Below are 14,719 nucleotides of genomic sequence, written 5' to 3' on the forward strand. Positions count from 1 at the left end.
ACCAACCTTTTTCATTTCCACCTCAGACCATCTCTAAGTTCCTATTCCACACCTATCACATGCAAAAAAATGTTTCTCAAGGTTCCTTTGAGTAGCATCCCTGCTTCCAAGAGAAGGGCTTCACCCTTGGCATTCCTCCCGCAGCAGGAAACCTGGTTTGCCCTAAGTCCTTGGGTTTCTAAAGCCTCATTTGTCCCAATTGTCCTTTTATTGAGTTCACAGACTGCAAATGGAAAAAAGGCTATTACCAGACAGAGATGTTTAAAAATGAAAGCCAAACTAATACATGGAGTCCGACAACTGGGATAAGGAATATAATATTTATAAAACCGAGGAGGAGGTTGCAATCATTGCTTTAAAATAAAGCATTAAATATTAATTCAGAGCAAACCTATCTGTGCTCTGGCAAGCCTCGCTTTCATTAAAGTAGCATTGTGTGTTCTTCCGGAATTAACTCCCAAATAGGTAAATACCTGGTGAGAAGAGAGAGGTCCGCCCGCTGCCCAGGAGCTGCCCACAGTCTTAGAGTCGTCCTCACCATTAAAGTCTTCCAGACCTTCACTTTGAACTAATTAATTGTGATTCTTATGGTTCCTCTCTAGTTCCTACCCCTGAGTATTTCTAGGGATGTTTAATTCACAGACTCATGTTCATCTTCATTTGATTAATCCAAACGGTACTACATTATTTGATTAATTCATACGCTGCAGAATATTAAATCTTAGTGAACACTGGGTACCAGTTATAAGTTGGACTTATTATTTCTTCCCATGGCTTTCTCCCTTCGAACCTTTCTGTCCTCCTTTTATCCCTGTTTCGCCCCTATTGTCTTCCACATCGCCTTGGCTTTTTTTAGTATTATGTTTCTGTTCTCATTGTTTCCTAATCAGAACGCCCTCAAAAGAAAAGAAACCTTGCCGTGATTCCTCTGCTTGAGCTTCAAAACAATGAGGTTATTAGTTATTATCTGGCCAATGAGTAACATTCCTCCAAAGCACTACAATTAATAACCCTATAATCCTTAGCCCTACTGATTTTCAAATGATTTAAATCCATGAAGAACACCCAGGTTGTCATTGTATTGACAGTCTGCACAGTCTTCTGGCAGCCTCCATTGGACAAGCAACAACCAAAAATCCAAACGTGGGCCTGAGACGGAAGAGAGGTGAGCGCTGCTCGGCGAGGCAAATGGGTCCTTAACCTTTGACCAGTGGCGACAGGCCTGCTCTAGTTCCATGAGGCCAAAAGCAAGCAGTTAGGATTAAATAAAAAAAGAAGAGGAAAACTGGTCTGGGCCTTCTGAGCATGTCCTAGGAATTAAAGCATATGGTGGGGAAGAGGAAAAAAAGATTTTCCTTATGCTAATGACCCTCGATGTCTGAAATAAATTAGATCCATTTAGAGTTTATGCTCAATAAAAGAAAGACTCTAAGCACTCCAAAGTTAGTGACTTGAGACCAGTTTTTGCTCTGAAATTCAATCTGCCTACTTATTAATTCTTAGTAAGGCTCCAGAGCAAACAGGGGGCACAAAATCATAATTCTGTAGTGAACCAGAATTTTAAAAGACTACAGGTTTCTTTTCCTTTTTTTTCCCTTTGAATTAGACCATTTGTTTTCATGCTTCCTATTTTGTTTCCATTCATTAATTTGATTTCGTCACCATTTCTGTTTCATTGTTTTTATTTATTTATTTTTTCTTTTGAAGGATTCATTTACCCCATTTCAACTGAGCACAGAACCCAGAGTGAATATGGATTTTCTTGTAAGTTTGATGTTTGGGCTTTATGTTGGGAAATAACCCTTTAACGTTATTGCCCCCATTCAAGTTTGCCTTTCCTCGGCTCCCAGATGTGCGCACAGGAAATAGGAGCCTAATGTATTCTAACATGAGAAAACAAATTAGATTTTCGATACCGAAGAGAAGAAAGGGTCATTTCAAGTCTCTGCCAGCTTGAAAAGCTATCAGTCTACCATTGAAAGCATGCATCCCTATCACTGAGAAAACATATCCTGAAATTGGCTGGTATACATAAAGGGCAGGGTTCAAACACTCAAAAGGAACAGTTGAGAAAATGCAGATCTGTTGAGCTATACATCATGAAGGAGCACTGGAAAGCATTAAGGACTAGATATACTATTCTATCCAGAGTTATGAATTCCTCTACAGGGTCTCCAATAAAACCCCTCAGTAAAGTAGAGGCAGCATTTTGACAGCAGTGGTCACATAATGAGGAATGTTGGGATGCTGAAGAGCTGCTGTCAGTATTGACTGGATTGATGGGAAATTTGAAATACTGGGAAGGGTGATATTTTTTTTCAAAGAGGGCATTTTCCAGCTGTAGATTTATAAAAATGCCAGTGTAATTAAAGACTGGGACACAAGAGTGTGGGTAATTACTGAGAACCCCTGTCCAATCAAATGATGAGTTATTCCCACATGCAAACCATGTGTCTTAGGAGAGAGGAGTAGGTTTCTCGAATTTTAGATCACAAAATCTATAGATTTAAAAATCCTCTCCCCTGCCTCCCAAAAATGTATATGTATATAAATTGACCCTGGCATTTTGAGTTGTTCTAGACTGCCAGAAGCATCAATTTAACTATCTCTTCTTCTACAGTGAGGAAGCTGCAGCTCTGGTTAATTTGCTCAATATTTCTGATGGGTCTAAGAACAAAGACCCAACAATGTAAAACTGAGGCAACAAACCTTTCTTTTTATCTGTTTTATTTTAATAACCAGCTTCTGTCACCTTCTCCATTTCAATCCAAACATGTTTCATGCCACCAAACAACAGGCACCATTTATAAGAATTCTTCTTCTTGTTTTAATATTACCTAGAAATAACCCCCTATGGAAGGCACCATGTGATGGTCAAATATTTACCTGCCTCCTGGGGTAGCCTGACCTTTCTGATCATTGACCAAGACCTTTATTTATGCAATTAATCATAGACCTATAGCTTATTCCCATAATAAGAAGCTCTACCAATGGCCCACAGGAAGCTCGAAATGGGAAATAATACTGTACCTGCATCAGAAGCTGGAATTCACATTAGCTTCCGCCCTGGATCTGGGCTTCAGAGAGCATACCTTTCTAATCCACCATGCTTGCTCCTCTCGTTAGTTTTGCTGTATTCTCACAGCCCCCATCCATTCTCACAAGGAAGGAAGGGGAAGAGAGAAGAGTGTATAGGAAGTAATTTTATGACTTGAAATGATACCTAGAAAAACATCTTGGTTCAATCCACATATAGATTAAAACCATACCAGATGTGTCTGACAGTGTTTATGGCTTTTTTTTTTGAACTATCAATGAATTAAAAAAACACTTCCGAACTTTTTTTTACCTGAAAGGAGTAGTCATAAAATTTTTATTTCCCCTGGCTTGGAATGGGTTGGGCGCCAGTTTCTTTAAATGCCTCACAATAAATAGTCTGTTATGCTGCCCAATTATAAGATAGATTAGTGGGTGGATTGATGCAGAGTGAGAAAGAAAAAGAAATCAGAGATAATTTTCCACTGAAAAGCCACAGTCATTTTATATAGCTTTTGAAATAGACTTGAAATTAACCCATAAAAAATGGCAATAAATGTCTGAAAAAAAATTACCGCAATACACATGTGTTCTGCGGGAAGTTTGTACAAGCAGTTGGTCGGATGTTTCCCTCTCTCTTTCCAGCTGCTCCTGACTCAGATGACGTTGCTCTCTACGTTGGGATTGTGATCGCTGTAACCGTTTGTCTGGCAATCACTGTTGTGGTGGCCCTGTTCGTGTATCGCAAGAACCACCGTGACTTTGAGTCTGATATCATTGACTCCTCAGCACTCAATGGCGGCTTTCAGCCTGTGAACATCAAGGCTGCCAGACAAGGTAGTGGGCTTTCTACACTGTGAGTTACACATGGGAGCGAGCGGTGTGCCCACACACCTACAGACTCACCATTCAGTTAAGCCAGAATATAAGATGAGGGAAAGGCAGAGATTCTTGGCTTTGTGCATTATAGGAATGAAATCATTCTATACAATAAGTCAGAGTTGTTGAGATCAGATCAACTTCTGGGTTGCTCTTCTGACAAGTACCTGTTTTTAACTTCTATTTGAAAGGATAAGTACATTGAATCATTGATTTTTTCTTTTGGTCCCTGTTCCCCTTCTTATAATGCTTTTAATGCAGTGATTTACAGATGAATCTAAATTTAGCATATACAAGCAAAGCCATTATGAGATAGTGACTCAGGAGCTCGTTCTGTTCTTTCTACTCTGTTGAAATAGCCAGATACCTTAAATGTCATGATTAGACCCCAAGGCAAAATATAGAAGGAGCCAGGTTAACTATTGATGGCTCCTGACAAGAAGGATGCTGACACCATGTTAGCTGTATTTCAGAGCCTCTGATCCTGTCCACCTGAACTATTAGCAGATCAGCTCTGCTTTCCATAAAAGCTGTGAAATATTTTCTTGATAATCTGGCTTGGTTAATGGAAAATGCAAACAGAATTCCTATTTCTTTTTGCCTCAGATCTCCTGGCAGTACCCCCGGATCTCACCTCAGCTGCAGCCATGTACAGGGGACCCGTCTATGCTCTGCATGATGTCTCAGACAAAATCCCAATGACCAATTCTCCAATTCTAGACCCACTGCCCAATTTGAAAATCAAAGTGTACAACAGCTCAGGTGCTGTCACTCCTCAGGACGACCTTGCTGAGTTCTCATCCAAGCTGTCACCCCAGATGACCCAATCCTTGCTAGAGAATGAGGCCCTGAACCTGAAGAACCAGAGTCTCGCAAGACAGACTGACCCATCCTGCACAGCGTTTGGCACCTTCAACTCCCTGGGCGGTCACCTCATCATCCCTAATTCAGGTAAGTCCTGAAAGTTTAAGTGACAGAGATGCAGCTTGAAGCTATACTGGAGTCTCTAAAATCTTACCTCTGCTCATATTGGATCTGAAACATTCGATATAGTCTACCTCAAATTTCCATTCAGTAAATCTCAACCATTATTTCATATAAAATCTGTAAAACATTTTAACCTCCTCCAGCTAACTCTGAATTTAGTTCCTCTAGAAAAAAAACTTTCTGCTGAGATGGAGTTCAGAACTGGCACCAACTACCTTCAAGGCATATAATGAACCCAGGAACCCTCAGTGTATTTCCTATGCTTCAATGCAATCAGTTGGTCCAGTCCAATGTTCTCCAGGAAGCTATATTTCAGTGAACTATTTCATAAATGATTAGAAATATAACAATAGACCCGAAATCTTCATTTATTAATTCATCCAGTATATCATTCAACCAGAGAGCATCTATACAGTATTTATTACAGTCTATGATGTATTGACCTACAATTTCAACTTTATCCAATGTCCATTTGTAGTTTCATTTGTTTTTAAGTTTATTGAATAGTTTAGAGGTATCTAAAGAATAAAAAACACAGTGCCCTTCTAGAAAGAACTTAGGTCAGTGACTGCCAATGTTGACAGTTGAAATTTACTTTTAGCAGTACTGATGGACTTGAAACCCTAGATTATAAGACAGATAATGTCTGATTTCAAAGTCTAGCATGACTATTTGGGACAAGGCTGGGAGTATTATTCAAAAAAATGACAAAAGTGACTTCACTGACCTATTTTGTTAATGTCATGTACAATTATGTATTATGCACACATGCATGCCTACATACACATGCCTGCACATTCTACAAACAAAAATTTCCACTATGGGTTTGGAACCAGGATTTCCAGGTGGTCTTGACACTGGCTCAGATAGTCACAATGTTGTCCGAGGCCAACCTTCCACACAGCTCCTACCAATGATCCCTCATTGGCCCACTTCACATAAATGAGAAGCACCGTGACATGTTGCAGCTAAGTAGGATCTTGTTGCTCACTTCCTAGAGTTGTGTATAACAAATCATTCTTATCTCTAACTCTGCTGTGAAATAACACTGATGCTCGCCAGATATTTTAGAGGAAAAAAAAGTTTTCTGATATGGCTGAGGTTAGCATTCCCCTGACTTTGGATTTCATGGGGAGCCTTTTTTTTTTTTTAATCAAAAACAATGCATCTTTGCAGCTGTTTAAAATTTTAATAGCAGTTTTTGGTTTCCCCTCAATTTACAAGAAAAACAACAGTGGAACCATCTGTCGATTCCTTAAATAAAACACGAACTTTCAAAATGACATCACTCTCTTAAGTAATTCCATAACAGTTCAAAGGGAGCTGTGGCAGAATGCAAGCCCAGCAAGAAGAGAGGGCAGCAATGGGTCTTTACATGTCCTTAGGGAAAATGTAAAGACTACATAGGAACCAAATCTCAGTCCTTTTTGCATGCTGCAAAGGCATTCTAGAAGTTTCCTTTTGGTTCACTGGTCTTATACAGTACTTTTCTCTTTTGCTATTCAGGAGTAAGCTTGCTGATTCCCGCTGGGGCCATTCCTCAGGGGAGAGTCTATGAAATGTATGTGACTGTACACAGGAAAGAAAATATGAGGTAAATATGGTTTTTTTTCTGATTTTTTTTTCCTTAGCAGTGTTTAACTTGGAGGAGAGTTACACAATAGAAACCACGGAGTGATATACATTTGACTCCAGATCTATAAAAAAAAAAAAGTCAAATTTTAACCTCTCTTCCTTTGAAGCTTCAGGTACTACATATCCTACGGAATTCTAGCGATATTTTCTATGAATATCTATGAGTAAACACATGGTCCTTTAGCAGAAAAATATGGCCAAAGGCATGTTTCATAGATTATCCAAAGAGATGTGTGGATTTACAAAGATTCTCTGGCTTCCTGTGATCTGGTCAAGAATCTCACCATTGTAGAAATAAAAAGTCACAAAAGTGTATAACCCTTAGACCCCCACACACACATGCTCCTCCCACTCAACCCAGCATAGCCTCTGACTTGCCCCTCCCACCTCAACCAAGCACAGCCCCTAACATGCCTCTCCCACCTCAGCCTGGCACAGCCCCTAACTTGCTCCACCCACTGCCCCAACATACCCCTCCCACCTCAGCCTAGCACAGCCCCTGACTTACTCCACCCACTGCCCTTGACATGCCTCTCCCATCTCAGCCTAGCACAGCCCTTGACAAGCCCCTCCCACCTCAGCCTGGCACACAGCCTTTGCGCACAGATTCTTCTCTTTGTAAAAGAGTCATCAACCTTCTTACGCTCAGCTTTTATAATTAGACCTTTCAAGATGAGCCTAGTGTTGTTGAAACTAGACTGAATCCAACGGCTCTATTTTGAATGTGACATGTTCATCAATATGAAACTATTTTCAGTAAAAATAATAAGAACAGGTTAGATGTTCTAAATTCAATTTTCAGCTTAACTTCTGACATAAGATAGATGGACTTCCTTGATTAGTTTCCATATAATATCTTTGTGTGTATGTGTGGTGTGTGTGTGTGTGTGTGTGTGTGTGTGTGTGTGTGTAGCAGTGCACTTGGAAACTGGGTGGTTAATGCTTTCAAAACCACATTAAGATCTTAAAACACAAGATATTTTCAAACTGGAGGTGCTCGTTGTATAAGGACCACCATTGATCCCAAAGAAAAGCATCCTCAGGTCTGGCTTTGAGCAGAGTCAGAGTGACAAATGCAGACCAGGTGACTCATGCACAGTCACTCGCCACTCTCATCCGCATCCTCAGGAAGCCTGCTCTCTTTGGTCCCCTACTTTGGTAGCTGAAAAGCTCTTTTGTTATGCACCCAGGTGGAGACAGGGGATTTATAAATAACAGTATGACCCAGAACATTTTCCCCTCTGGTAGTATCCTTCCATCTATACAAACAACAGCCAGACCAAGAAGCTTAAAAAAAAAAAAAAAGACAAGGAATCCTTGAGCACCACTCATGCCTTTAATTCAAGCTACAGAAAATCATTTTACACGTATATATCTATATTATGCATCGTTTCATTCTCTCACAATTACCTCAAACTTTAGACATGTTCTATAGGGAATTTCACCAACAGAAAAATGCTAAACACGACCAGTGTCCTATATCCTAGAGTTCACAAACCCAGTCCTTTTTAGATGGTTCTTCCTCATTGATTGCAGGTCAGTTTGACTATCACCACTGTCAAACACCTCTTTACCTTGGATTTTTAAGATTCCCTTATACCATAGCTTATTTATCCTTATACATATTCATTCCTTAGTTCAAAAATACTCAATGAATAGTCATTCTATATTACCCATGTGTCAGATACAAACCCTGGTCCTAGTTTATCCTTCATTACAACGTGAGCCAGAGTGAGAGCATTTCTCATGTGCCTGCTTCCTCGCCTTGTGTCCTGTGTACTCCTCTGCAATCCTTCTGACCAGCTAAGACATCCTTTTTGCTCTGTTATAATTTTCATGAATTATTCCCCTGCCTTCAAGGCCGGAGCACTCCTCTCTTACCTCCCTGCAGTCCAAGCCAACCCAGACCTTCAGGAAGGCTTACTGTTTGTTGCCTCTTCCAGCAGGCCACATCGCCAGCCACCACATCTCTCTTTGAGAAGTGTTAGTCCATAAACTTCCCGTAGCTCCCATAGACTACAAATGGAGTCCTATCTGTTTTCACACTTGGGATTCCTGAATTGATTGATCCTTTTGGTTGACTGATTGAAGAAATTGCAAGCCCAGTAGAGAGTACAGGGAAAAAAGGGAAACTTGGCTTTCAGATCTCAATCTCTTTTATCCACTTGAATTGATAAAGGATAATGTTTTGGCCTCAATGAGATATTAAAACATTCATCTAGAAACAAATAAAAGGGGGCCACATTTTCCCATAAGCTATAGAAATTGTATTCAGGGGAAACTGAGACTTTGGGGTTTTTTTTCCCCAGAACTCTAGAGAGTAGGAGAGGAAGAAATCTTTGCAAATTCAGCCTTGCAGTTCTTTACCTTCTTTGGTCAGACACAATTTGTCCCATCTCTGGCTCATTTAGGTCAGGCATCTGCCAGTCTGTGCTTTGTGTAGAGCGCATTCAATAATGCTAAGGCCCCATTTGTCACATTCAGTAGGCCACATGTAATTAAGTTCACGCCTCCCTTCAGACAGCTCACATCCGCAGATGACCAACTGGGTGCCATCCAGCTGGAAACACACCCAGTTCTGGATGCCATGAAAAGGAATCAGAGAGAAAAGAAAAATAATGTTCCCAGCTCTGCTGCAAATGCCTTCAAGCGGCACATCTGGTCTCCTTGCCCTGGCTCCTCAGACAGTTTTTATCTGTGTTACATAAAGATTGTTAAGGTCTTCCTTGAGCAATGGCAAGTGCAGCCAGAATGTAAGGTAACGAGAAGGCGGGGTCTATGGAGTGGTGTACACAGGGGGGATGTCACCTTGGAAAACAGAAGCGCTCTGGGGTCGGATTTGCTTGGGTTATATGTCGCCCTCCTCAGTCACTGAGTAAGATGTGTAGCTGAGACGATTCCACAGGAATAAGTTCCCTCAGCCTTTATAGATAGGTTCAGTGATGTATGTAGAGCCTCACTAACACAGAAACACACGTAAGACCCTGCAGAATGAACATCAGTGATATTTGTATTCTTACTCTTTCTGAAGTGCACTTCTACTGAGCACTTACAGGGTAAACACATTGCTGTTTTAATGGAATGTTAGTGTCATGAGGTCTTCTCGTGTATCCGAGAGGTCATCTTGTGCTGTAACTTTCATCAAGAGTCTCTGATGTGTGTTTTCTTTGTGTGGGGAGGGGGGGCGATATACATTCATGTCTAGAAGTTAAAAGTGGACTCCCCAGGTGTCATCCTCAATGTCTCTATATGTTATTATTCTGAGACAGAATCTCCTACTGATACAGGGACTAGTCAATCTGTCCAAACTGGCATGCTGGTAAGCCCTTGAGGCCATTCTGTCTCTACTGTCCCTTTGCTAGGATCACGAGTATGTGACACGGTAGCTATATGTGCATGCTGGATATCAAACTAAGATTCCTCTGCTTTTGCTTCAATCATCTTATACCCTGAGCCATCTCCCCACTCCACCTCCTTTGCATGATATTCTGAGGTCTTAAGATTCCTCCACACACAAAACTTTCTTGATGCAAATCAAATTCAACAGAGTAACTATGAATCTTTTATTTAAAGTCAAAAGCTTTGGAAGCTTAAAGAAGAGGTCTTTGACCTTATCAATACTCTGTTTTCTTCCCTCTATTCAAAATGTGTAGTCACTCCTTTGATTAGGATACCATGAAAGGATGGAAAGGAGAATTATGGGAGAGTAGGAGAGGGTACCCCCATGCTGTGGCAGCACCCCAATACGATACAGCTTAGGCTTCAGCTGGAGATGATGGCAACTGGGTGACTACGGGAGGCCATGAACACTGCATATCATTTGTGGCATAAAGTGCAAGCCAGTTCACACTTCTGCCAAAACACTTGGTGGACACCACCTATTTAATGTTCTCCTTGGCTTAGGACAGACAAGTGAAAACAAAATAAAATCAGTCTCAGACTGTGTTAATTACTCTTCTATGTGTACAAAAAGTAATTATTCTTTCTACAAAAAGGTTTATATTTAGTTATATCAAATATTTTTATTACCCCTAGTGCAGAGCAACATTCACAGATACCTAGGCTCTGATAGATAGATAGATAGATAGATAGATAGATAGATAGATAGATAGATGGATGGATGGATGGATGGATGGATGGATGGATGGATGGATAGATAGATAGATAGATAGATAGACAGACAGACAGACAGAGGGATGGATAGAGGGACGGGTAGATAGGTAGATACATTGATGATAGATAGATAGATAGATAGATAGATAGATAGATAGATAGATAGATAGATGGATGGATGGATGGATGGATAGATAGATAGATAGACAAACAGACAGATAGAGGGATGGATAGAGGGACGGGTAGATAGGTAGATACATTGATGATAGATAGATAGATAGATAGATAGATAGATGTATAGATAAATGATATAGATATATGATATACTGATATATATAAATACTGATATATATTGATATATTTTATAATAGTATCAACCATAAAGTATATAGTTATGTATAACGTCAGGTGAGCAGTAGGAATATGAAACAGTAGCATTTCCTGGTTATTTCATAGCTTCCAGAGGAAAAGCCAGCCAGATGCAGTAGCGCATGTCTGAAACTCTATCACTCACAACACTGAGAGAGGAAGTTTTGGAGTTTAGGTCCAGTAGTGACTATAGAGAGATTTTGTTGCCAAAAACAAAAGAAGGAAAATGGGGGTGGGGAGTAGGAAGTCTTCCCTATTTCTTAAGATCCACATGAACAATATTGCTAGGAGAACATTTCTCTCCTCTCTCCTTCCTCATAAAAAAAAAACACATTTTGAGTCGTTAAGATCCTAAGATAAAATGACAATGGCAATGAGTTTAAAGACTCTCTGTGTTAATGATCCCCAGGGGAAGCAAATTGTAGGGACCCAAAGTATACACTGACTAAAATAATCCCATGAGTTTAAAGCCCACAGCATACGGCTTAGCTGTTCTGCCCTCATCTCAAGATAGGCTCTGCCTGTCTGGGAAAACGGAATCATGCCATTCAGAGCGGCTTTTTTGTTCAGTTGAGCTTTTGATAGGAAGCAAGTTAGACATTTCCTGTCGTGAACACAGAATGCAAATATTTCAAGTTGCCAGTTATGTGGGAAGACATGTGCTTTAAAAGACACCTGAGCCTGGGGTGAGATTGCTATCCTGAGGGACCTGAGAGAAAGACGTGCATTCACAGAAGGCACCTTATGTTCACCCAGAGGTAGACAGAGGCAGATTCTTTTCAAAAAGTCCCTAAGCTCATGGTCAACAAACCTAGATATACCAGTGTGAAAGAAGCAAAATGATTTCTGTATGAGATCTTTGGTGTTAACAGTTAGCCCAGCATCTCAGGCAAGTGTGTTGGTGTCTCAGGTTTCATCCTCTGGAAAAGGGGTCCCATGATTACCTTCCTTTACAGGTATTCATGAGCAGTTAATCCAGCTGCTTATATGGGAGTTGTCTACAATGCTCTCTTGTATGCTCTTCTCACTGATAATAGCCAGGAGGAGCTAGAAGCAAATCTCTCTGGAAACCAGCTTCTTCTCATTCACTTTGGCCAAGGGGCACTGGGACCTGTCCAGCTTTTAGCCTGATTTTATCCTTGTTAAGTTTTTGTTCGTTTGGTTTTTTTTTTAAACACTTTAGACATTATGATCATTGGACTTTGCTGAGTTTCTCCTTAGTTGCTGCTTCTGTACCTCAGTTTTGTTCATTTCCCTGGCACCTGCAGTTAATCTGTGCAGACCGTTTGCTTATGTAACTCAGATAGTTCATGGGACATCCGAAAGCTCATGAGACACACAAAATCCTACATTTAGTTTCAACAGTTTGGCTCTATGTACTCTGAATACCCTCCATTTATGTAAATAATGGCTCTGACTTTAGACACATCTGACCTGTGGTTTAAAATAGTCAACTTTTACCTAAGTCTCCCCTTTCCCGTACAGTGGAAACTGCTTCCTTTACCTTAGAAGCGAATGAGAGTCTTACTTCTTTGTTTTTCCTTCCATTGCAGATTCTCTTTCCTCTTCCTCACTTCCCTGTTCGTCGTACATCCACACCTCGCTGAGTTAATAAATTCTTTTGACACTCATTTGACACCCACCCTCCCCCTGCCACCCACCATTTGGTTTCCCTCCTCCGAGAGCTCTGCCCATCACTACTGCATGCCAAGGGTGTGCTCAGACAGTGCCCAGCTGACAATTTTCCAACTCAGCGGGGGGCGGATTTCATTTCTCCCTTATGTTCATGGGCAGTGAGAGGAAACCCCTCCTTCCCTCCTCCAAGCACAGGTTGCTGCCACCAGCCTGAGAGACGGTCCTCAACTCTCTGCTAGGGCCACTTGAAAGTATCTGCTTGAGGGCCTTCCCTGCAAAATTGATTGCTCATCTCTCAAGGTACACTTGTAACTAGAAGGTAGGAGTAGGCCTGAGGAAAATACAGCCATTGAGGGGTTATTTCTCTCCTAGTAGGAAAAGTGATATTAGGCACCAATAAAGTCACTGCCAAGGGCATATAGTATAATATTAATCACGACAAAATGAAAACAAAGCTTCACCCATGTTATTCGAGGATGGGGAAGATTAGACAAAGGGAAGGAGACAAAATGCATCAAGAGAAAATGAAAATCAAGGTGGTAGAAGTGATAATATTGAAGTCTCGAGGTATTGCCAGAAACCTATTCCAAATATATGTACCCACCCCCAGGTACCTAGGAAACTGCAGGTTTAATAAAGAAAACATGTTATGCAGGATATTAAAGGACTGGAAGTAAGCAAAGCTTGTCTGAGGCTCGCACATAGAAAGGGGAGAGAGAAGTTAGTGAGATCCTCCTACAACCTCAAGATAAGGAGGGAGCAATGGCAGTTGGGATTCTTAAGGGCAATACAGACAGAACTGTAAGCTTTAGGAATGATGATTAACTGGAAACTGTGAGGGCTTTAATGACTGACCTCACTTATGAGCTATCATGTTAACTGTCATGCCATGCCAGTTCTGATAGACGACAAAAAATTTAGATCCAAAGGCTCATCAGGCACAACGTTGCATGTTCTGGATCATCATTAATTTTGTGTTAGTTTTCTGAGCTGAAGCTCAGGAATATTTCAAAAAGTATCAGGTGTTTTCTATATAGTTTTAGTAAAGTACCGCGAAATCTGGAGAAACTGAGCCTTTCTTCATTAGTGGTAGCTCTGACTGTTAGTCCCTGTAGACGTAGCCAGCCTTATTTTTCTAAGGAAACTGCAGACAAGCTTCCTTGAAGACTGCTAGAACATCAATTATCATAATCTATAAAGAATTATCTTCTAACGATGTTAAAAATAATCACAGCTGCCATCCTTCATTCATCTCTGTTCATTTAGTCAGCAGTAGATAAGGGCAGGGCATAGATATTTACTGACTTCTAGAAGAGGGGATAAATAATACATAAACTATAGGTAACAACAAGAGACAAATCAATTTCATGTAGCCACTGCAATTACGGAAGAATCCGAGATGTCCTTTTAAATGTCCACATGAATAAGACAGGAGAATGTCACTGAGATGTGCATTTTAATGGGTTTATATCTGGCCGAGCTAAATATCTTGGAGGTATTGATGTCTGATGAGAGAAAGGCTTGAAGTGGTGACCTCGTGAAGATCTTCACCCTTGTCTTATTCTTGTGTTTCAGTCTTGGCAGTGATTATTATCACCACAAAGTGGTAGACATATCCAATTCATGAAGGTCAGGAGAGTATGGGAGATAAACAATATTTGGAAGAATGACATGGCATTAAGAACTGCATATAGAATCTACTAAAGCAAACTTAAAAATATAAATATGTCTAGGTTCAAATGCCATCTAACAAACGCAATAGGCTCGATGTAGCCTAAGAACACTTCTGTTAGGAATATTTGACAGCTTGGTTTTAACAAAATACTTAGCTTCCAGTGGCTTTCGCTGGCTACTTTTAATCAGAGATTTTTAATAATGATATTGCCATGCTCCCCTCTTAACTGGAGCCTCGTACAAAATATTTGTGTTGTTACTTGTTTGAGAATAATCCAATGCAAAATGACTTTGTGATGCGACTATATCTTCATATTCTAAGTTAAAGAAATTAGCAATTCTCATATCCTATGCACTTAAATTTTAGGTTAACTTCAGGATTCTCAATTTA

The 14,719-nt window shown here is 40.4% G+C and overlaps 1 protein-coding gene across 5 annotated transcripts in view; it reads left to right on the forward strand.

Annotated features, from left to right (window-relative positions):
- Positions 1–14,719, forward strand: part of Unc5c (unc-5 netrin receptor C) — a 354,131-nt gene that overhangs the window by 304,222 nt on the left and 35,190 nt on the right. For 4 of the 5 annotated variants that reach the window (NM_001415084.1, XM_039102727.2, XM_039102728.2 and 1 more), the window contains 4 exons: positions 1,708–1,764; positions 3,682–3,873; positions 4,522–4,866; positions 6,409–6,496. In NM_001415084.1, the coding sequence (NP_001402013.1) occupies positions 1,708–1,764; positions 3,682–3,873; positions 4,522–4,866; positions 6,409–6,496 (682 nt within the window). The remainder of the gene's footprint in view (positions 1–1,707; positions 1,765–3,681; positions 3,874–4,521; positions 4,867–6,408; positions 6,497–14,719) is intronic. The other variant, NM_199407.2, reaches the window with a different exon arrangement.

Source organism: Rattus norvegicus, chromosome 2 (genome assembly GCF_036323735.1).
Source record: "Rattus norvegicus strain BN/NHsdMcwi chromosome 2, GRCr8, whole genome shotgun sequence".
In the NCBI taxonomy this organism is placed as follows: Eukaryota; Metazoa; Chordata; class Mammalia; order Rodentia; family Muridae; genus Rattus; species Rattus norvegicus.